Source organism: Dioscorea cayenensis, chromosome 7 (genome assembly GCF_009730915.1).
Source record: "Dioscorea cayenensis subsp. rotundata cultivar TDr96_F1 chromosome 7, TDr96_F1_v2_PseudoChromosome.rev07_lg8_w22 25.fasta, whole genome shotgun sequence".
NCBI lineage: Eukaryota > Viridiplantae > Streptophyta > Magnoliopsida > Dioscoreales > Dioscoreaceae > Dioscorea > Dioscorea cayenensis.
In genome coordinates this window covers 26,244,492-26,264,127 of record NC_052477.1, presented here as the reverse complement: position 1 = coordinate 26,264,127, position 19,636 = coordinate 26,244,492, and the positions used below count along the sequence as shown (strand labels likewise).

General features: G+C 36.6%; 1 protein-coding gene across 7 annotated transcripts; it reads left to right on the top strand.

Annotated features, from left to right (window-relative positions):
• Positions 1 to 1,975: 1,975 nt before the first annotated feature.
• LOC120265793 (pentatricopeptide repeat-containing protein At3g54980, mitochondrial-like) lies at positions 1,976 to 12,967 on the top strand. Of its 7 annotated transcripts, none has more exons than XR_005537744.1 (8): positions 1,976 to 3,410; positions 3,617 to 3,984; positions 11,102 to 11,492; positions 11,560 to 11,794; positions 11,895 to 12,262; positions 12,363 to 12,408; positions 12,510 to 12,560; positions 12,659 to 12,967. XR_005537744.1 is itself a non-coding variant. In XM_039273758.1 (2 exons), exons 1-2 carry the CDS (start codon positions 2,869 to 2,871, stop codon positions 3,654 to 3,656), a joined length of 582 nt encoding a protein of 193 aa, XP_039129692.1. In that variant the 5' UTR covers positions 1,976 to 2,868; the 3' UTR covers positions 3,657 to 4,662. The 7 variants fall into 7 exon arrangements, 1 of the variants encoding a protein (XP_039129692.1); XR_005537743.1 differs by having other exon boundaries at positions 11,560 to 11,800; XR_005537742.1 differs by having other exon boundaries at positions 11,560 to 12,262; positions 12,366 to 12,408.
• The last annotated feature ends 6,669 nt before the right edge of the window (positions 12,968 to 19,636 follow it).

Below are 19,636 nucleotides of genomic sequence, written 5' to 3'. Positions count from 1 at the left end.
TTATATATTTAAACGTTATAGAATATAATTAAACGGAGAACAAAATATTTAAACCAAGTATGTAATAAGAGTTAAACGATAAATACTAAAGTTAAATGCTAAATAAAAAATGTTTAAACGTTAAAGACTTATGTTAAACATTGTCCATGATTTATTACCTCTTTTCCATCGAGCGATGACAAGCTCGTTTCTCACCGTCGCTTGCTTCCGGTAAGTACTTTCACCGTAGCACAACATCCTCGGGATCTTGCTGAAACCGGACTTTCTTCCCCGTTCCGGGTCACCACGTAAAAACCGGACGTTAAGCGCGACCGAGCAACCCTTAATGTACCCTCGTGTTGGTCTTCTTCCCGCAAGCATCTATCTTGCACTCCGGGCTACGCTTGTGGAATATCCTCCATAAGCCACTTGTGCGTCGCCTGCCGTGCGTATCGCCCCATGGGCTACGGTAGATCATCGACGTAATTAACGATCCGGTTCGGAACCGAGCATGATGTATTTGGGAAGAGGATCGGCCCCGATGAGGTACACCATCGAGTTTGACGAAATTATCTTCTTCTCCTCTCGGTGAACAAGTTGCAACGAGTGCTCTCGATGGAGTCTCGCTGTCTCTCGTGGGTCTTTGATAGATACCGCCCTTCAACGCCGACCGGTTTTCTTCTTCGAAAGACCACCGCGTCGCCATCGCAACGCGACCAAGCACGCAGGGCCACATCTCGAGGTCTCGAACTCGGCGAGCTTTTCCCCGATCCCGAATTTATCGGTGCGACCATCGTCATTTTCGCAAAAGAGAATCAAGAAGGGGCTACTCTCTTGGTATATAGCTTTCTAGCTCGAGTGAACGCCGCAAGCGGTGTCCGTCGAATAATCTCCCGATGTCGAGGGGTCATGTTATTTTTCAATTCGCCTAAAGTCTCCACTCACAGGGTGTCAAATAGCATCGACCATTAACTAGGGTTGACCGCCATAATCACAAGCCTGCGACAATAACAACACATTCAACATGCAGATTTGACAAAAAGTTTAAAAGCGGAAATATAAGGTTTTAAATGGTAAACTCTCGCTTATTAAACGGAGATATAAAATGTTAAACAGAGACCCATTTTGTTAAATGTAGACGAGAATATTTCAAACAGGGACAACAAATGTTAAACTGTGAACATCTCATTTCTAAACGTCAACCTCATTTGTAAAAGCGCAAACTATATCAAACGAAATGGGAAAGTAGTACATTATATATATTACACAAATCATAACAATCGAAAACTAATTCGATAGTGTATACATATGAAAATGCAAAAACAAAACAAAACCCAAATGAAATCCCCTCGAGACTTCAATATCTTCCAACAAAAAGCAGTGAGCACAAAACAAAACCGAAAAAAATCTTTCTTTTAGAATGTAAGCAGCTTAACATAAAAACCATACTCAATACCTTAGATTTCAAACCGATGAAACGCCAACTAGTTGCATGTGAGGACTTCTCCTTCCGATACCGGTGGAAAGGGAAAAAGTTCGATGAAATGCTGACATGCGGAGGCTTCGCGGTGAGACAACTTTGAGGCGACTGAAACTGGAAAAGTCGAAGGCGTGAGTTGAGAAAAGCAATTAAACTGCTCCAATAAATTCGCTCTCGAGGGTTCCCCTACGGAAAACCGCCCATTTCCTCTCAAATCGCCGAGATGGTCGGCAGCCACGACTCCCCCATGCAAGGGCATTTTCGTCCAAAAAATTAAACTCACTCCGCTCACATCCGTCAATGCTGGGGTTTGGGGTTTGAAAAAACATGGAGCTTAAAAGGAGGGGATTTTTCGGGGATCTAGAAACTAATTGGGGTGTTTTTAGCGATTTTACAAACTTAGATGGCTTAGCAATTTCACTTTATAATATTCATAACAAAATTAAAATTTAAAAACTTTTTATATTTTGCAGCAAAATTCCTAAATTTTATTATCGGATTCGGGCGGCGTTTGGGTCGTTTGGGTCGATTGCAAATTGGAGCCTTTTCTCGCCCTCAATCCCAACCCCTCCGCCGCAGCGGCCATGAAAAAGCTCAGGAGCTCCTCTCCTCTCATCCAATGGCCTCTTCACCGCCCCATCCCACGCCCAAAACCCTACTTCCCCTCCTCCTCCTCTCATGTATCTTCTACTCCACCCCTGGAGCTCCGGTTCCTTTTTGAGATTCCGTTCGGGCCGTCCCGCCGGTGAGCTCCTCTTCCCAAATGCTCAAGCTAATCAATGCTTTCAGTCCGGCTTCGATGGTAGCTGACGGCCAATTGATCGACACCCTCTTGAAGAACCAGCGGAATCCAAAGGCGGCGCTGAAGCACTTCCAGTTGGCGCAGATGAAGGGCTCCATCTCCAGCATTGATTCTCTGTGCATTTTGCTTCACATCCTCGTAGAAACGGATCGGCAATCTAGCACCCGAGAACTCCTAAGGTGTTCCCTTTTGCACAGCTCTAGCCCCTCGCCGGCCACCGTGCCTCGTTAACGCGTCGAGAAGGTGCGTCTCGGATCCTCGTTCCTTTGGTTATCTTTTAACTTGCTATTCGCATGCTGGAAAGGCAGAACAAGCGCTCGAGGCTTTCGATTGTATGCGTCAAGGAATGATTTTTTGGCAGCGTTGGACACGAAGGCTCGAGAGGTTTATCGAGTGATAAAAGAAAAAGAAATGGGTTTTGATTGGTATACAATTGATATAATGATGCATGCTTGCTTGAAAGATGGGAAGTCTGAAGAAGCTCAAGTTTTCTTTCAGGATTTGAGAGACACTGGGCTTGAACCTGATTTGCTTGTCTATGCCACCATTATTCAGTCTGTTTGCAGAATTCCAGATTCCACTAGAGCTTTGGAATTGTTGAATTCTGATGAAAGGTAGAGGCTTTGTGCCCACACAGTTCATTTATACATTTGTTGTTGGAGCGTGTGTGAAGCAAGGGAACCTTGAAGAGGCTTTGAGCCTGAAAGATGAATTGGTTGCGAGTGGCCGCCCTCTAAGCCTTGTGTTGGCCACTAGTTTGATGAAAGGGTATTGTGATCAAGGAGATCTTGACAATGCCTTGGATTTGTACACAAGTGTACTGAAGCAAGGAATTCTTCCGAATGTTGTTACCTATTCTGTTTTGATCGATGGTTGTTGTAGAAATGGGAATGTTGGAAAAGCTTTTGAGCTTTATTGTCAAATGAAGCAAACAAGGGTGTCTCCAAATGTCTTCAAAGTAAACACAATTATAAATGGTTTCTTGAAAAAGAATAAATGGAAGGAGGCCCTTGTTGTGTTTGATGGTGCTGTGAGCTTTGGTGTGGTCAATGTTTTCACCTACAACATTCTTATGCATTGGCTCTTTAACGCAGATAAAGTGAAGGAAGCTTGCTGTGACCTGTGGGATCAGATGGAGGAAAGAAATAGGTCAGCAAACTTTTGAATTAATCTCAATATTCACTAAAAATTACTGTATTTAAATATATGCACATGCATATTCTTAGGGGCAAAAGTATATTCATAGTATTTGTGTGATGTTTGATGCCTATAAGGCTATAATTATCAAGAAATGCATTATATTCTACTTAATTATGATCTTCTTTAAAATTGAGAAACTGTTACATTGGTTCCAGACGTTTGGTTGTTTCCAATCACCAACTTCAATGTGGTTGATGCTGGGATTGAGATAGCTAAGGCAACGCAGTTGGCTGAGCTCTGCCGGAATGTGGCTTATACGTTGGTTGTTTGCCAGGTAGAAAGTCTTCTAAGGAAGGTGACACTGGACCAGCTATAAGTTCAAGGAGTTGAATTAGAGACCGATGAATCTGAGGTCACTAGTAATGTTTCATAAGAACAAAGAATGGCCTGATTAATTAAGTGGATTGTTTTGTAGTTGCAGCATTGCAATGGCAAGAGTTAATCAAGCAGAACATAGAATGGGCTTACCGAGTCAAACAGTGGCATGCATGCAAAAGAGTGCTCCAATTGCCTGTGTTTGCTAGTAAGTTCTGAATTTACTTGCTTGATTTCTTTCTCTTAATAATTACTCTGCTATTTTGGCTTACCATTTGATTATATACATTAATTAAAAAATCCATTAAAGTTGTTGAATATTTTGTTTAAAATGTAAGAATTTCTAAGGCTTTTGATGGAAAGTCTCTACACTAGAATATGCTCACTGGAAGGATAGTGGTTTGATAACTTGTTCAAAGATGTTGAGAATTTTCATTTCCAGACAGAGTTCTGGAAATCATAGTTACAAAGCTGAAGTCTAAGCATGAAAAGTGAAAACAAGGGAAATGCATGCTAGGATCTTGCACTTGCAATCTTTGTATTATTTTGTTATTTTCCTGCCAAATAATTTAACAAAATTTTTAAAAAATAGTAATAAAAAGTTAATATATCTAGATTATGAAAAATAAGAGACGAGATAGGATTATGATCAATAAACTTTTTTACATAAAATGGAAAAAAAATGGACAGATGAGTTTATTTTTAATAAAATGGAAAAAAAAAAAATTGGACAAGTTACTCACCTGTGAATGTGGTATGGTCAATAATTGTGAACTAAGGAGCCATTTGATTATATTGATGGGAATATGCTTAATTTGAAAAATGGATAAGAATTTGGGCTCTTGTATTTATACATAAAATTATGCATATTTTTTCCGTCATTCAAATTTATAAAAGAAAATAAGAATTCTCACAAAAATAAAAAATCTAAAATTTTGGTATATTACTTATACAAATATATTTATTTCTTTATCATTTGAAATTAGGAAAAAAAGATAAAATAAAGCAATCTTAAGGATAGTTTTTTTAATAATCCAATGGCCTTTTAGTTTATTGACATTAGGATCCTTGTATAGGGTGTATGTTTTAGGGAAGATTTAAAATTAAATCCCAAAACCTCAGGGAGGTGAAGGCATATTTGAGTATTCGTGGTATTTAAATGAGAGCTTCATGTTAAGTCATATTTTTTTAATAAAAAAAAGATAAACTAGCATCAAATCGCTTTTTTTCTAATGTTTTTTTTTTTAAAAACAATGTACCTGATGTTTCAAACCCCCATATCATTCCTTTTTGAAATGAATTCCAATGTATTTAAAAGAAGCTCATAGTTTTTTTCCCCTAATGATGTTTTAAAATTCAACCAAAAAAATAAAAAACATGAATATGTTGAAATGTTGGCCCAACAACTTTTCCTTAATGCTGTCTTGGTTTCGATCTTTGCATGTTGCCAAATACTTCTTCTCAAATGAAGAAAAAAGCTTTCGTTGCTTGAACATCACCGTGGTTCCATTGCAAGGTAACCAAATATTAATGAAATATTCTCGGGCCTAAAGCTCACATAGCCTTTGCCAATTTTAAATTTTTGGGTTCCTTCATCATAAAGTTGAAGAAGCCCATCTAGTTGTCCTCTCTCTTGGACTATTGGCTGCAAATCAAACAAAGAACTGAAGGGAGTCAAGCGGATGATCTCCTAATGTCGTTGACTCATTTGCTTCCTCAAATCATTAAGGGTGGATACTAGTGGAAGCAAATGGCATCTACCATTGACAAGGTTGGTAGATGCCATACTCTTGATTTTCATATCTGAGACCAAAGAAAAAAAAAGTTTAAATGGTAATGTAGGCAGTATAATAAATTTCAAGTAATATCATTGCCATTTATACTTCATCTCCATCTTAGAACTAACTATTTTGTAACTAAACATGAGATAGAAATGTACAAAGTAGCATCAACAAAAATTATTAGCAATTCAAACATTCATTCAGATAATTGTGCCACATTAACATAAGCTACATCAAAAGATGACGACGTCTAAACAGAAATATGTACTATCACAACATAACATAAGCTAACTACTGAAATTGACAATAATTTGTTGGTGGAAAACAATGGATGACTTATTAACCATGGCAGGAAAAACAAAAGCCCACATCTTTATATCAGAACAAACCACAAACCTCCATTACTCACTAGGTAAACACCTTAACAAGTCTCAAATAGAAAGACTAACAACAAAGAACTCAATGAGAAAGACATTCAATTAGAAATAAAGTAAGCATCAAGATAAAACACTACAGACTAATACGACACTATAAAGGTTGTAGACTAAATGACCATCACAACATAACATAAGCTAACTACTGAAATTGACAATAATTTTTTGGTGGAAAACAGTGGATGACTTATTAACCATGGCAGGAAAAACAAAAACCCACATTTTTATATCAAAACAAACCACAGACCTCCATTACTCACTAGTCACTAGGTAAACACCTCAATAAGTCTCAAATAGAAAGACTAACAACAAAGAACTCAATGAGAAAGACATTCAATTAGAAATAAAGTAAGCATCAAGACAAAACACTACAGACTAATACGACACTATAAAGGTTGTAAACTAAATGACCTAATAGTAGCTAGAGAAGTATTTTCTCTTGCGATGTAATATTATTCTGTTACTGTAGAATTTATAAATTATACAGAAAAATATTTGCAGCAAGTGTTAATCAAAATGTAAGAAGTTCTGTTGAAAGTATTTATGCTAGTACTTAATAGCCAATTATTTTGTTGTCATGCATCATTTCATGGCTAACAATAAGTACCTAAGGAGAAGAGATACTCTTCTCACCCTAGTTTTATAACTATGACAACCAAATTACACTTTAATTTGACAATAGTTTGTTGGTGGAAAATAGTGGATGACTTATTAACCATGGCAGGAAAAACAAAAACCCACATCTTTATATCAGAACAAACCACAGACCTCCATTACTCACTAGGTAAACACCTCAACAAGTCTCAAATAGAAAGACTAACAACAAAGAACTTAATGAGTACTACCATGAAAGCAGTAATCAAATGAAGGAATTATTTAATGAAACCACCCATAGTTCAATTTCCCCAAACCAGCAGTAAAAACCTTACTTGAATCTTCACTGAGAACGCTGGATTCAATATGCGAGGTAGCTTCTTGCATCTCCGAATCGCAAAGGGAAGGAAATCAAATAGAGAGGAAGAGAACGGCAAACAGACACAGGAAATCCGAGATGGCGCGATGTGGACAGTGTTTTCAAAATTTTGGTTATTGAAAGGGATTTCAATGGAATGACACGGAGAGCTTAGTCTTTATGATACGGAATTTATTAAACTCTTGTTATTATCCGGCGCTCTAAGTGAAGGTTCAGGTTAGTTCAGGATTTTACTACTTGGTTTAGTGAGTTTCTGGTCATTTTGCATGTCTTCTGATTCTTCAGTTTTTTCCTTTTATATATCACCAATGATCTTCATCTGGCTCCTAAAAAAATCCTAATTTTGGCATTCACTGGACCAGGTGTTATGTACAGGAACAATAGCCATTTATGGGATGCAGAGTATAAGAAAATTAAAAATGAGTTATAATTAAGGGACATGCTCTCAGTGAAGGTTCAGGTTAGTTCAGGATTTTACTACTTGGTTTAGTGAGTTTCTGGTTATTTACATGTCTTATGCTTCTTCAGTTTTTTCCTTTTATATATCACCAATGATCTTCATCTGGCTCCTAAAAAAGTCCTAATTTTAGCATTCGCAGGACCAGGTGTTATGTACAGGAACAATAGCCATTTATGGGATGCAGAGTATAAGAAAATTAAAAATGAGTTATAATTAAGGGACATGCCGATGATTGCCTTCCTCCACTAGTTAGTTCCATGTTTGCCTTCTTTCTTATATATATGTCTGATTTTCACAGTGAAGGTTGTTTGTCAAGCTGTTTAGTGAATATGTTCTTATTGGATCAGGATATGTCACAACCAATGCCGAATCAGATGCTGATTGCCAAGGATTGGCTTTGAATGGCAATTCGAACATATATTCAGTGGTAAAAATCTTATCATCCTTGCACAATGCCTTTTCTGATTTTTTTGGATATCATACATAATAAGCATGACTCCTGAATTTATTGGTCAACCTATTTGTCCTATAAAGTTTGGAAACTATTGGTTCCTGATAAGTGACACTCCAAAGTGACTATAATTTTGTTTATTTAACATGATAAGTATGTATCATGTTGGATTTGTACCCATATCACCAGGAAAAATATCTTATTGTCAAGTAATCTTACATGCCAATAGAATATATAGGAAGAATTCAGTTGGAAAAAAATTTGAGATAAAAAACTGAAGAAGTAGTAAACATGTACACATTATCAGTTTCAGATTTTCAGAATCTTATTATCAAGTAATCTTACATGCCAATAGAATATATAGGAAGAATTCAGTTGGAAAAAAATTTGAGATAAAAAACTGAAGAAGCAGTAAACTTACCCGCCCACAATAACCTTAAAAAAAGTTGTCCATTGTCTTTCGCTGCCTGTTGTCCAGCATCTTGTAGACTTCCTGACGTCTCCTTTTGTATGTTCTAGGAGTAGTGAGAACAGTCTGCAATTTGTCCTCCTTCGGTTTATTTATCCAATATTCAATTTCATGCATATTTTGCCTCAATGAATCCAGGGAAGCTAGAAGGAGATTGTCGGAGGAGTCTTTTCTTGTATTTGCTTGCAGATGTTGTAAAGTGCAAAACTCATGGGTCATTTCCTGCACTGCTCCGAATAAGTTGACCGTTGCATTGTATCTTTCTAGGGTGCTCTTTTCAATTTTATCATCCACTGTCCTATCAACTCTAGTCCAAGTGGTTTCTAATATGGCAACCTCTTCTTTCTTGACGGGAGTGAGCTTTGAAAGCTGGGAGTAGAGAAATAAAAACTCGTAAGCAACAAATCAAATAATATAAAACTCATAAGACATGACATGTGCTTACTTCTTTCCCAGAGAGGGATTTCAAAAGAGCACCCACTGATGCTGTCTTTCGAAAGTTCTTTTCTCCATAGCAAAGAGCTCAGGGTACTTTCCCATTTTCTACCCTTTTTCCCGTGCCCGTCAATTCATAAAACCACAAGTTTAGAGCAAGAACACATCCCCTGACATAGCCAGTCTTCATCTTTGCACCTGAGCACCTGGCTTTGACATTCTTGACTGCCTTAGGGATATCATCCATTAAAAATTTATGAACAGCCAATGCCCATGCATATTTGCCCAGTGAGAAGAGTTGATCAACATATTGTCCAACCCAGTTTGGGGCAGTGCTAGTGGAGTGGGGAAGAGGAAGCATGCCATCAAATAAACCACAAGCAATCTCACAAAATTCTCTTCTTCATTTGTGTCAGAGACAAGATGCAACAGCTTCTCCTTAATGATGTCTCGGTTTCGATCTTTGCATGTTGCCAAATACTTCTTCTCAAATGAGGAAAGAGGCTTTCGTTGCTTGAACACCACCGTGGTTCCATTGCAAAGTAACCCAATATTAATGAAATATCCTCGGGCCTAAAGCTTACATAGCCATTGCCAATTTTAAACTTTTGGGTTCCTTCATCATAAAGCTGAAGAATCCCATCTAGCAGTACATGTAGCAGTCCTAAACTTTTTTCCTATCTCATGTTTAGTTAGATGGGCTGGCCCGGGCTTTATATCGAAGGGAACAAAGAGCTCAAAATCGGCAGTGCACAGGCTTGCATATTCGATGACGGTTGCTGCAGTGGACGCGATGATGTTCAGCTCGCTCTGTGTGTGGCGACGTCTGGACGGCTGCAGAATCGGCGAAGGCTGTCGTGCACATGACCGACGCATGCGAACCGACGAATGCGTGGTTGCATGCTCTAGCATCGCGCCCGGCTCTCGGGACCAGATATGGCGATCAACATCTCAGCTGAACACAAAATACGCATGCGCAGTGGATGTCAGGCGGTCAGGCCGGTGCCAGTGATGGACGGGCATGCAGGGGATGTATCTATGACAACGCGTTTATGCGAGCGAGGTGACGATGGGAGAGCCTCGGGGCTGCTGTTGAATAGAGAAATCGCTCGTGGATGCTGGCGCTCAGGCCATCGGCATGTTGAGGGACTTTTGCGTGTTCATTTTGCTCCACACCGCGCTTCACGTCGACTCGACGAGCTCACGGGTGCCATATTGCAGCCGACTGGAAGTATGGAGCTGGGTGAAGAGAGACCAGCAGTGCAGCGGTCAGCGCGACCGGGCGCGGTCGACGCGAGCCTGGCTGCATCTGGCTCGCTCAGCCGCCTCGACAGAGGCAAAAACTTCGTGGTGATTGGACAAATGGGCAGGAGGAGGACTTGTGCTGGGCATGCTCTGGGGCTCTGAGGAGGCGGTCGGGAGCTCGACAGGCAGTCGCGCTGGCTGGTGTCGTTGGATGTGTGGTGCGTAGCTCTGCGCCACCAGCTCTGATGAGCATGTTGGGCTGCTGGGCCGTGTGGATATTTTTCTGGTGATATGGGTACAAATCCAACATGATACATACTTATCATGTTAAATAAACAAAATTATAGTCACTTTGGAGTGCCACTTATCAGGAACCAATAGTTTCCAAACTTTATAGGACAAATAGGTTGACCAATAAATTCAGGAGTCATGCTTATTATGTATGATATCCAAAAAAATCAGAAAAGACATTGTACAAGGATGATAAGATTTTTACCACTGAATATATGTTCGAATTGGCATTCAAAACCAATCCTTGGCAATCAGCATCTGATTCGGCATTGATTGTGACATATCCTGATCCAATAAGAACATATTCACTAAACAGCTTGACAAACAACCTTCAGACATATATATAAGAGATAAGGCAAACATGGAACTAACTAGTGGAGGAAGGCAATCATCGGCATGTCCCTTAATTATAACTCATTTTTAATTTTCTTATACTCTGCATCCCATAAATGGCTATTATTCCTGTACATAACACCTGGTCCTGTGAATGCCAAAATTAGGACTTTTTTAGGAGCCAGATGAAGATCATTGGTGATATATAAAAGGAAAAAACTGAAGAAGCAGAAGACATGTAAAATAACCAGAAACTCACTAAATCAAGTAGTAAAATCCTGAACTAACCTGAACCTTCATTGAGAGTGCCGGATGATAACAAGAGTTTAATAAATTCCGTATCATAAAGACTAAGCTCTCCGTATCATTCCATTTATTAATAATGCATACTTAATAATTTAATTCTTATGTTTTATTGCTCTGTTTTTCTGATTATATTCGTTTTCATTTAAGGATGGATGTGTGGAAGAATGAGTATGGGTGTATTAATCATGCCCAAGTTTCTGATTTCCTGAGTGGCCAGCGTATGGTAGCTGATGATGTGGTTGATGTCTTCTGCCTCATGCTGAATGAATCTTTGAGGAAAACACCATCGGTGTACAAGAGGCAGGGCATTGCTACAAGACCACAAGCTTTTCAATTATCAAAATTAAAGGATGATAACAAGAGTTTAATAAATTTGATGAACAATTCCTTGAGTGTCTACGGTCAAGTGGAGGTGGTCCTTATTCCAATAATTGCTGATAATCACTACCATTTCCTTGTCCTTGACAAGGAGAAGAAGGAATATCTGCACTTCTCATCCATCGCTCAAAAAAAATATGATGATGCTGCCAGAGACATGGTATTATTTATCAAAACTTTTATGATTTCCTTTATCTTTAACTAATATTTACTTGATCCACCTGCAGAGGATGGTTTTTGAGAAATGCCTCAACATCATAGTCAAAAATGAAGAACCCAAGTCCTGTTCCTTGACCTATGTCCACAAATGCCCACAACAAGTAGATGGTGCTTCCTGCTCTTTATATTTGATGCGGTTAATGGAGCAAATTCTGAATAGAGAGGAACTCTCCTTGGATGTCAATGATATCCCATGTTTGCGATATCAATATGCGGCATGAATTCTTGTGGATGACAATATCCGTACAAGTGGCTGATTTTTTTAAAAGCTTAATTACTGATTTTTTTTCCTCAACTTACAGTAAGTATATGATCTTCTATTTTGTTTGTATTTTTTGTGCAGAAAATATGCAGGAGGTTAAGGAGAAGGAGGAGGAGGAGAAGCAAGAGGATGAGGTTGAGATGGTTATGAAGGAGAAGGAAGAGGAGAAGGAGGTTGAGGAAGAGAAGTTAGAGGAGCTGAAGGTTGATGATTAGAAGGAAGAGGAGTAGGAGGTAGAGGATCAGCAGTGCACTCATTTGATGGATAAAATGCAGCTGGGTCCTCGAAAAAAACAAAGAAAAGAAGTTGAACTAGAAGGCATTCTGAGCTCTGATAAATTAAGGCCCTTGAAGACCCCTACAAACCTTCAACAATTTTGTTTTATAAGGGACGACATTGTTAGTGGTCTTCATAATATAAGAAAAAAGAAAATTGAAGAGCACAAAAAGGTAAAATATTAAATTATGTTATGTATATGTTTAGGTGTCTTAAATTATGAATAGCTTGTAATGTTACAATTATATACTCATTTTTATTTATCCATGGCAGCAGGAAAAAATAGAGGATCACAGCAAATTGTCTGTGTCATAGTCAGGTATTCATTTTCACTTTCTATTTAAGAACGATTGTGTGGATGCTATATCTTTTTTCTGGTGTCTTTTCTATTTAAACTTAAATGCTTATTTCTTTTCTCAGAAAGCTGTGTCAATCCTAATGAGGAAACACCGGTTAGAATGAAAAAATCAAGTAATTGTTTTTTGCTATCACTGCAATCATTTTGAGTTTCGGTTTATGTTCTGTAGTTATTAGTTACCATTTTGCTTCCTTCTTTTTTGGGTTTACAGGACAAAACAAAGAATGAGCAAGACAAAGTCGATCATGGCTCATTGAAGCAGAAGCTTCTCATTCTTGATGTAAATGGAGTGTTTCATTATCCTAGTGCCATTTAATAACTCCTAGACGGTTTAGGGTTTTAGGAACAAAATTTTTTAAGTTTGGCTCTTATGTTATTGTGTGTTCATGGTATTGTGTGTTTGGGGTTTTAGGAACACAATTTTTTAAGTTTGGTCCTCCTCATGGTATTGTGTGTTCATTTTTCCTCTGTAGTTTGAATTACTCTTGGATATTTCAGTTTTTAGTTTTTATAATTCTAATAAGAGATTTCATTTTAATAATGATACCTATAACTTGACGAAAGCACTTTCATTTTTGAAAGAAGATGTCAAAAACAAGTTTTTCTTCATTTGGGTAACTTTCTTTTTATGTTTAGTTCTAAACAAAAATTATTGGTTAATCCAAATAATTGTTGTTAATTGTGTGTGTTTATTCAAGGGGACGCCACTAACTGAGATGGCTAAAAATGTCATGAGTTTCGGGGTGTTGTATGGGGTGTTTTTTTAAATCCTATATCATTTAATATATCTTAATGGGAGTTATTAAATGGGGTGTTTTTAAACTCTTGCTATCACTGTTATCATTTTGAATAGCCTGTATAATAATTGCTGACCAAGAGTAGTCCTTTTTCTCATTCTTGGCCAGGCCTATGCTCCGGACAGTGGCACTCGCCCTGCCTAACATTTGTTTCATTTTCTCTCTCTTCAGTATTGCTTTTCTTCATCTGCTCTCCTTTATCCCCTAGTGAGGATTCCAGGTATGTTATTTATTTTTCGATCTTTTCTTATTCATTTGCTTTTCTCTCTCGTCAGTCTTTGTTTCTCTTTATTTTAATAAATTGATGGTTTATCCACTTTATTCAAAAAAAAAAAAATTGAATAGTGTGGTACCATGGGAATTTATTGTCAGAACCTCATAACAAATTTTAGAATCAAAATAATAGCTGCATTCAAGTGGTGAAAGCATGTTGAATATAAATCATTTACCTGCAATCATTGCCATTGACACAAAGTGGGGCGTTGCCCACTTTATTCAAAAAAAAAAAATTGAATAGCGTGGTACCATGGGAATTTATTGTCAGAACCTCATAACAAATTTTAGAATCAGAATAATAGCTGCATTCAAGTGGTGAAAGCATGTTGAATATAAATCATTTACCTGCAATCATTGCCATTGACACAAAGTGGGGCGTTGCTTGCATTTCAATCACATCACTGCTTAGTAAGAGGCTTATTAGTCACTATAGTTCAAATCATAAAACGGTACCATCTATCAAGAATAAAATAGTGTAGACTAGGGTCGAGGAACATTCATATTCTGGCCCTGTTAAGGTGGAGCATGATATCAGTGTCAATGGTTGCTAATTGTAGGTTTTGTTTTTGTTAAATGCGGACAGCATTGAGAAATTCCTGCATAGCTTGCTTTGAAAATGATTTTATATTACAGAACAATGAGAAACCCTGTAAAGAGTTATGGACAAGCCTGCCTGTTTATTTCTAATCTGACGAGGAAGCTTGCTTGTGCTAATGCAGAGAAAATGTTTCCCTTGGCTACATTGCTTCTGGTGGCTGCATTTTCACTCACAAAATGCCTGGAAAAGTGAGCATGAACTGCATGTTAAAACAGTTTTTCATCATAACCTAGGGCATGATGAGCAAAATTAATTGTTGTTTTTTCTGCTACAAATTCGACCTATTAAAATGTTAATGGCATCAAAACCTTGGGGCCTGTTGAAGACTGTGATGTGCAATCAAACTGATGCGCTTTTGCGAACATGCCATTACCCAAAATATAAACATACCCATGGAAATCATTGTTAGCCAAATACTTAATTGGAATAATGTTAATGAGATCTCAGAAGAGTATCCTTGTACATGAAAATCATAGAGATCAGCAGGATGATCCAACTTGCCAGCAGAACCATCACAGTTGAAAACAAGTTGAATGTCTGGACATGCAGCCTTTGTAGTCTAGTAGAATTTGTGGTAGTTCCCTTATCAAAAACCTTGCCGTGGCTTGCATTACATTGATCTAACATGACTATTATTGATGTTTCAGTGAAAAAATCATGCGGTTCACCAATCCTTTGTTAGACATGAACTTATGATTTCAACAGGATGTGGTAACATGAATGACTTTTTCAGAAGTTTATATTTATTATTTGATTAAGCAAAGAGTCGCCTTGATAATTTTTGTTCCAACAATCTTGATTCCCTAGTGCAACATATTTCAATTATTGAAGGTTCACCTTTAGCAAACTCGATGCTGTCAGGTGCATCCTGTAGGAAAAAGGTTTATGACAGAAAACTAGGTGGTGGTATTAGTACATAGAGTATATAACTTGTAATTGGTTATTGGAAGTTTTCAACCATGCCTTAACAAATGCTAGGATGGTAGAAGTGTCAACTTGATTGTTGTCAGCTACTTTCTTGAGCTGATAAAAATTACCATTATTAATTACCCACACCGGTGATGCGCTGAGGCCCTTACCAATCTGCAATTAGAAAATAGTTAGAAGTACATCGCTGATCACTCTGAAGTTTATAATCAAGTAAAACCACATAAGGTTCATACTTGAAGAAATTCATAATAGCTGAGACTGTCATCAGTCCCGTGCTTCCAAACACCACCAAAATGGCTGTGCCTCTCTTCCCATGGACCAACAGTTTCTCTCCATCAAAATGCATTCCTTAGCCATTCTCCTTTGACATTAGAACCACCTAGAGCAATAGAAGGCAGTAAATAAACATTAGATGAACACAAAAACCATTTATATGGCCACTTCCTATTTAATAAGCATCATGTATTTAATATCGTGCTATTCCTAAATTTATGTGCACAAGTAATGGCTACAAGATCATAATTTCATACTTGGAAATCGAATGAACCTAGGCTTAAGGTTTGCTAGTGATGGAGTAGATGGGGCGCGTGGCGAAGGATGTACAGGGTCTACTTCTTGTATTAGTAATGAGTAAAGATATGCTTTGAGGTCTTACTTAAAAGATCCTAGGATATAAAGATGATATTTCTATGAAGTCCTTTATCAAACACATGGATGAAACTGTTGTTTAAACCTTAGATTCTAAATTTTACCTTGTATACATCCATGGGCATAAGTGATATTTGATCAAACCATATGACACATTTTGGGTAGTTGTTAACTGTAATTTTGAATTAATATTTGTTCCTTTGGCTTCCAGCGGGAGTTTGTTACACTTCCAGCAAAAGAAATATTAGAAGATGGGGCACGTGGCGAGCACGAGACAGTATCAGGAGAGACAATTGCACAACAACACGTGGCGCCATTGTCTGAAAAAGGGTTTGGAGAGCAGGATCAGAAATGGGAAATGTGCAGCAAAACATGGCATCATTGTATTCGAGGGTGAGTGAAAAGTAGGAATAGGATCAGGAGGAAGAATGGTGAAGAAACACGTGGCATCATCCTCTTCGGGAATGAGTAAAGATGGGCTGAATTTAATGGGAGAAAATAAAGAAAATTACACGCGTCGGCAGAGTAAACGCGAGCGGAGGATAAGTTCAAGACTACAAGGGTATATTATACTGACTCATCAACAGAATATAAAAGGGGGGTCATTGGGAAAGGGAGGGCTGCTGGATTCTGGTAATCATTGAAGGCCCTGGTTTCTCTCACAGTGTGGGAGCAGGGAGGTTATCATTCATTGGGTTATCTTCGGATTTCTTACATTTCATGGTTGTGATTTTTTCTTCTGCAATTAACTGTGATCTTGTGGCGAGATTGTTCTCAATCTTAAACCCTGTTTTCTTTCCTGCAATTACTTGACTTTTGATAGTTTCCCTGTTATTTGGTTGATTGGATGAATGAATTCTTGAATGGAATGATGTCTGGTGATTGATTGCAAAGAATATCCAGGAGTTGCAATTCAATTGATAGATTTTGTTCAAATTTCAGCAGAATTGTACTGGATTTAATTCCTACAGTATAGATTACCTTGCTTCTTATTCTCTGAAATTTTATACATAACAGAGTTCTACTTCTATCCAGTTTACCGTGTCTGAAGTAGCAGTTCTACAGAAGTAATTAAAATCAGATTTCTTCAAATTCTTCAGGGAATTTTTTGAATTGTTTTATTGAATGAAGGAGAAATTCATGAAGGAGACTCGGACAATGTTTGCAATAACCAGGTTTTGCAATCCATCTGATCTTGTAAGTGAAACCGATAAGTTCAACGCATCCACTGATCTAACAAACATTGTCAATTTATATTTTCCTCGTTTATTTTGTCTGGAATACCAAACAGAAATCAATGCCGTCAATATATGAATATATTCAGATAGTTTATCATTATAATGTTATAAGTTTAAACCGCGACAGTGTAATATATACCAGTCACATTGGTCGGACAAGATATTGATCCACCAATATAACACAAGACTTCCATTTGAAGAGTGATCCCATTCTGATCGAAACAAGCAATACAGTCGGTTCAAGCAATTATGGATGTTTTATTCCGTATTATTGACCAAGGATCAATGTTTGATGGAGTGTTCGTTAACAAGTTACACCAAAATTTGTTATAAATTGAAATATTGTAAAGTAAATATCATCCATTCCCTGACATAGTTTTCGCACCAGTACAATGATCTCATATTTAATTATAAAAATATTATAAAATATAGAAGTACAAAAAATATTTTTATATTTTTATAATTAAATATTTAGGCTGTCATAAAAAAAATAATTACTAAATAATTATATAATTTTTTAGAGGCCAACGAATAAACTACCTCTTACGGAAAGGCTATTAAATAATTTTATCATTGTCGAAGGCTAACAAGTAAAATTTGTTTTCCGCTAGATGCAGATATCTTTCCAACCCGTTAACCCTCTAACCATCAATCCGCTACTTCTCTGTAAATATCCAAAGTACACAATCCACAATCATACGCGTCTCTCTCTCTCTCTATAATTATATAAATTTTTAAGGGCAACAAGTAAAACACCCTTAGTGTAGGGCCATTAAGTAATTTTATTATTGTCTAAGGGCTAATAAGTAAAATTTTCTTTTCCTTTGTTTCTAGTAATTTTATATTTTTTAAAAGTTAACAAATAAAATTTCGGAGACCCGGCAAAGGGCAAACAGAGTTATGCTGTTAGTAGCAATTAGCAAGCTTTTCAATGCTAGCAAGCAAATCATCAGCTGTGAGCCTACCATTTTTGCCAACTCATTTGCAACTCAATGACCTTCCTCCATAGAGAATGAGATTAGTCCATCCTTCAAATAGATGATAAAACAATATAATCTCACTTAAAATATCTTTGTACTCTAGCATTCCATAAACGACATTAATTAAATTTACTATCACAAGTGAATCATATCCTACTTTTTTTCAAATAGTTGATCGACTTTGCTTTTTAATAAAACTGACTTTTATCCACTTTCTTTTTTAAAAAAATAATCAGATTCCAATCATACAAATTTAGTGATCAAGGCATTAGTCTGGAATATTTGGATTGCACGCAACGATAGAATTTTTAATGATAAAATTATGCCTTCATATTGTATTCTGCTATGTATTAATCGTATGCTCCTATCGTGATTCGATGCACTTGCAAATGGCGCTAAGGCGAGAGAAGAAGACACCATGGCTACCGTCAGGCGCAGTTTGGAGTTCCTTGAGTCGAGGAGCCAGAGGGACAGGGGGATAGTACTGCCGAGGAGTCACCAGACCGGAGCACAGAGTAGTTTTTTTCTTTCTGTGTTGGAGGATAATCTTTTATCCTCGTGTGGTGGACCGTTTTGTTGCTCTTGTATCACTTCTTGTTGTATGAGTGGGTTTTGTTATCCTGGTTGTATTTGGTTGGTTCTTCTATATGGTTTTATTAAGCTTAATAGATGTGGTTTATCCACCTTTTCAAAAACATACAAATTTAATGTCAAAAATCTTGAGCTTTCAACCACGCTAATTAAATTGAACAAATTTTACTTCTTCCACCAAAAGATATTTAATCCAGCAAATAGACTTCTTTGCATTTTTTCAGACAAGATTAACTAAATAATTGTATATTATCTTAGACAAAATTAAATTATGCAAAATACATTTGAAAAAATGTCATTACTTCAAAATGAGTTAAAGCTGCTCAATAAGATATAGACAGAGGTCGCCCCCCTTGTAGCCAGCAGGGGTGCAGCCTCCATTCTATGGTTGATTAATGTGCATTCATTTAGGGATATGAGAAATATTAAAGCTTTGATTAATTTAAATATCAGTTTATTTTGTAATTAATAAGATCTTAAATATAAATAATTTTTAAAAATTAATTTTTAAAAAACTATTTAAATGAATTCAGATAAATTATTAAATTACAAATGTCTTGTAAATGAGAATTTTTTTAATTTAAAATATTATCAATATTTTTACAATTATAAATTTAATCAACATCAACTCAATGAAGCAATTAGATAAGGCCCTTCATTATTTTAAACCTAATCTTTAGATTTTTTTAATAATAATTTTAAAAACACAAATTTTGAAAGACTATCAATAATTATCATAATACAAAAATATTTTAATTTAATATTTAATCAATGTAATTTAATCTTAGTTAATTTTTAAAATTTAAAATAATACATATTAAATATATTATTTTAATGTTTAATCAGGCATATAACATATCTACTCTAACAAACTTTTCAAAATTCTATTATGATCATGCATTTATTTCTCAAAAATTATTATAATATTTATTTCTTTTAATTATAAATACGAGCTTTACATTTTTTTTTTTATAGATTTTTTACTTTGTTGAGTTTTATTCTCAAATTTTAAATATATCTTTCTATCAGTTTAGTAGCATCTGAAAAAATAAACAAATATCTCAAATAGCAAATAGGTATTTATTAAAATAAAATCTAAATAAATTTAAACCAGTTCTGAAAGTGATGATT

Coding starts and splice junctions, on each gene's coding strand:
- LOC120265793 (XM_039273758.1), top strand. CDS start 2,869: ATGAAAGGTAGAGGCTTTGTGCCCACACAGTTCATTTATACATTTGTT. Junction 3,411..3,616: donor CAGATGGAGGAAAGAAATAG/GTCAGCAAACTT, acceptor CATTGGTTCCAG/ACGTTTGGTTGTTTCCAATC.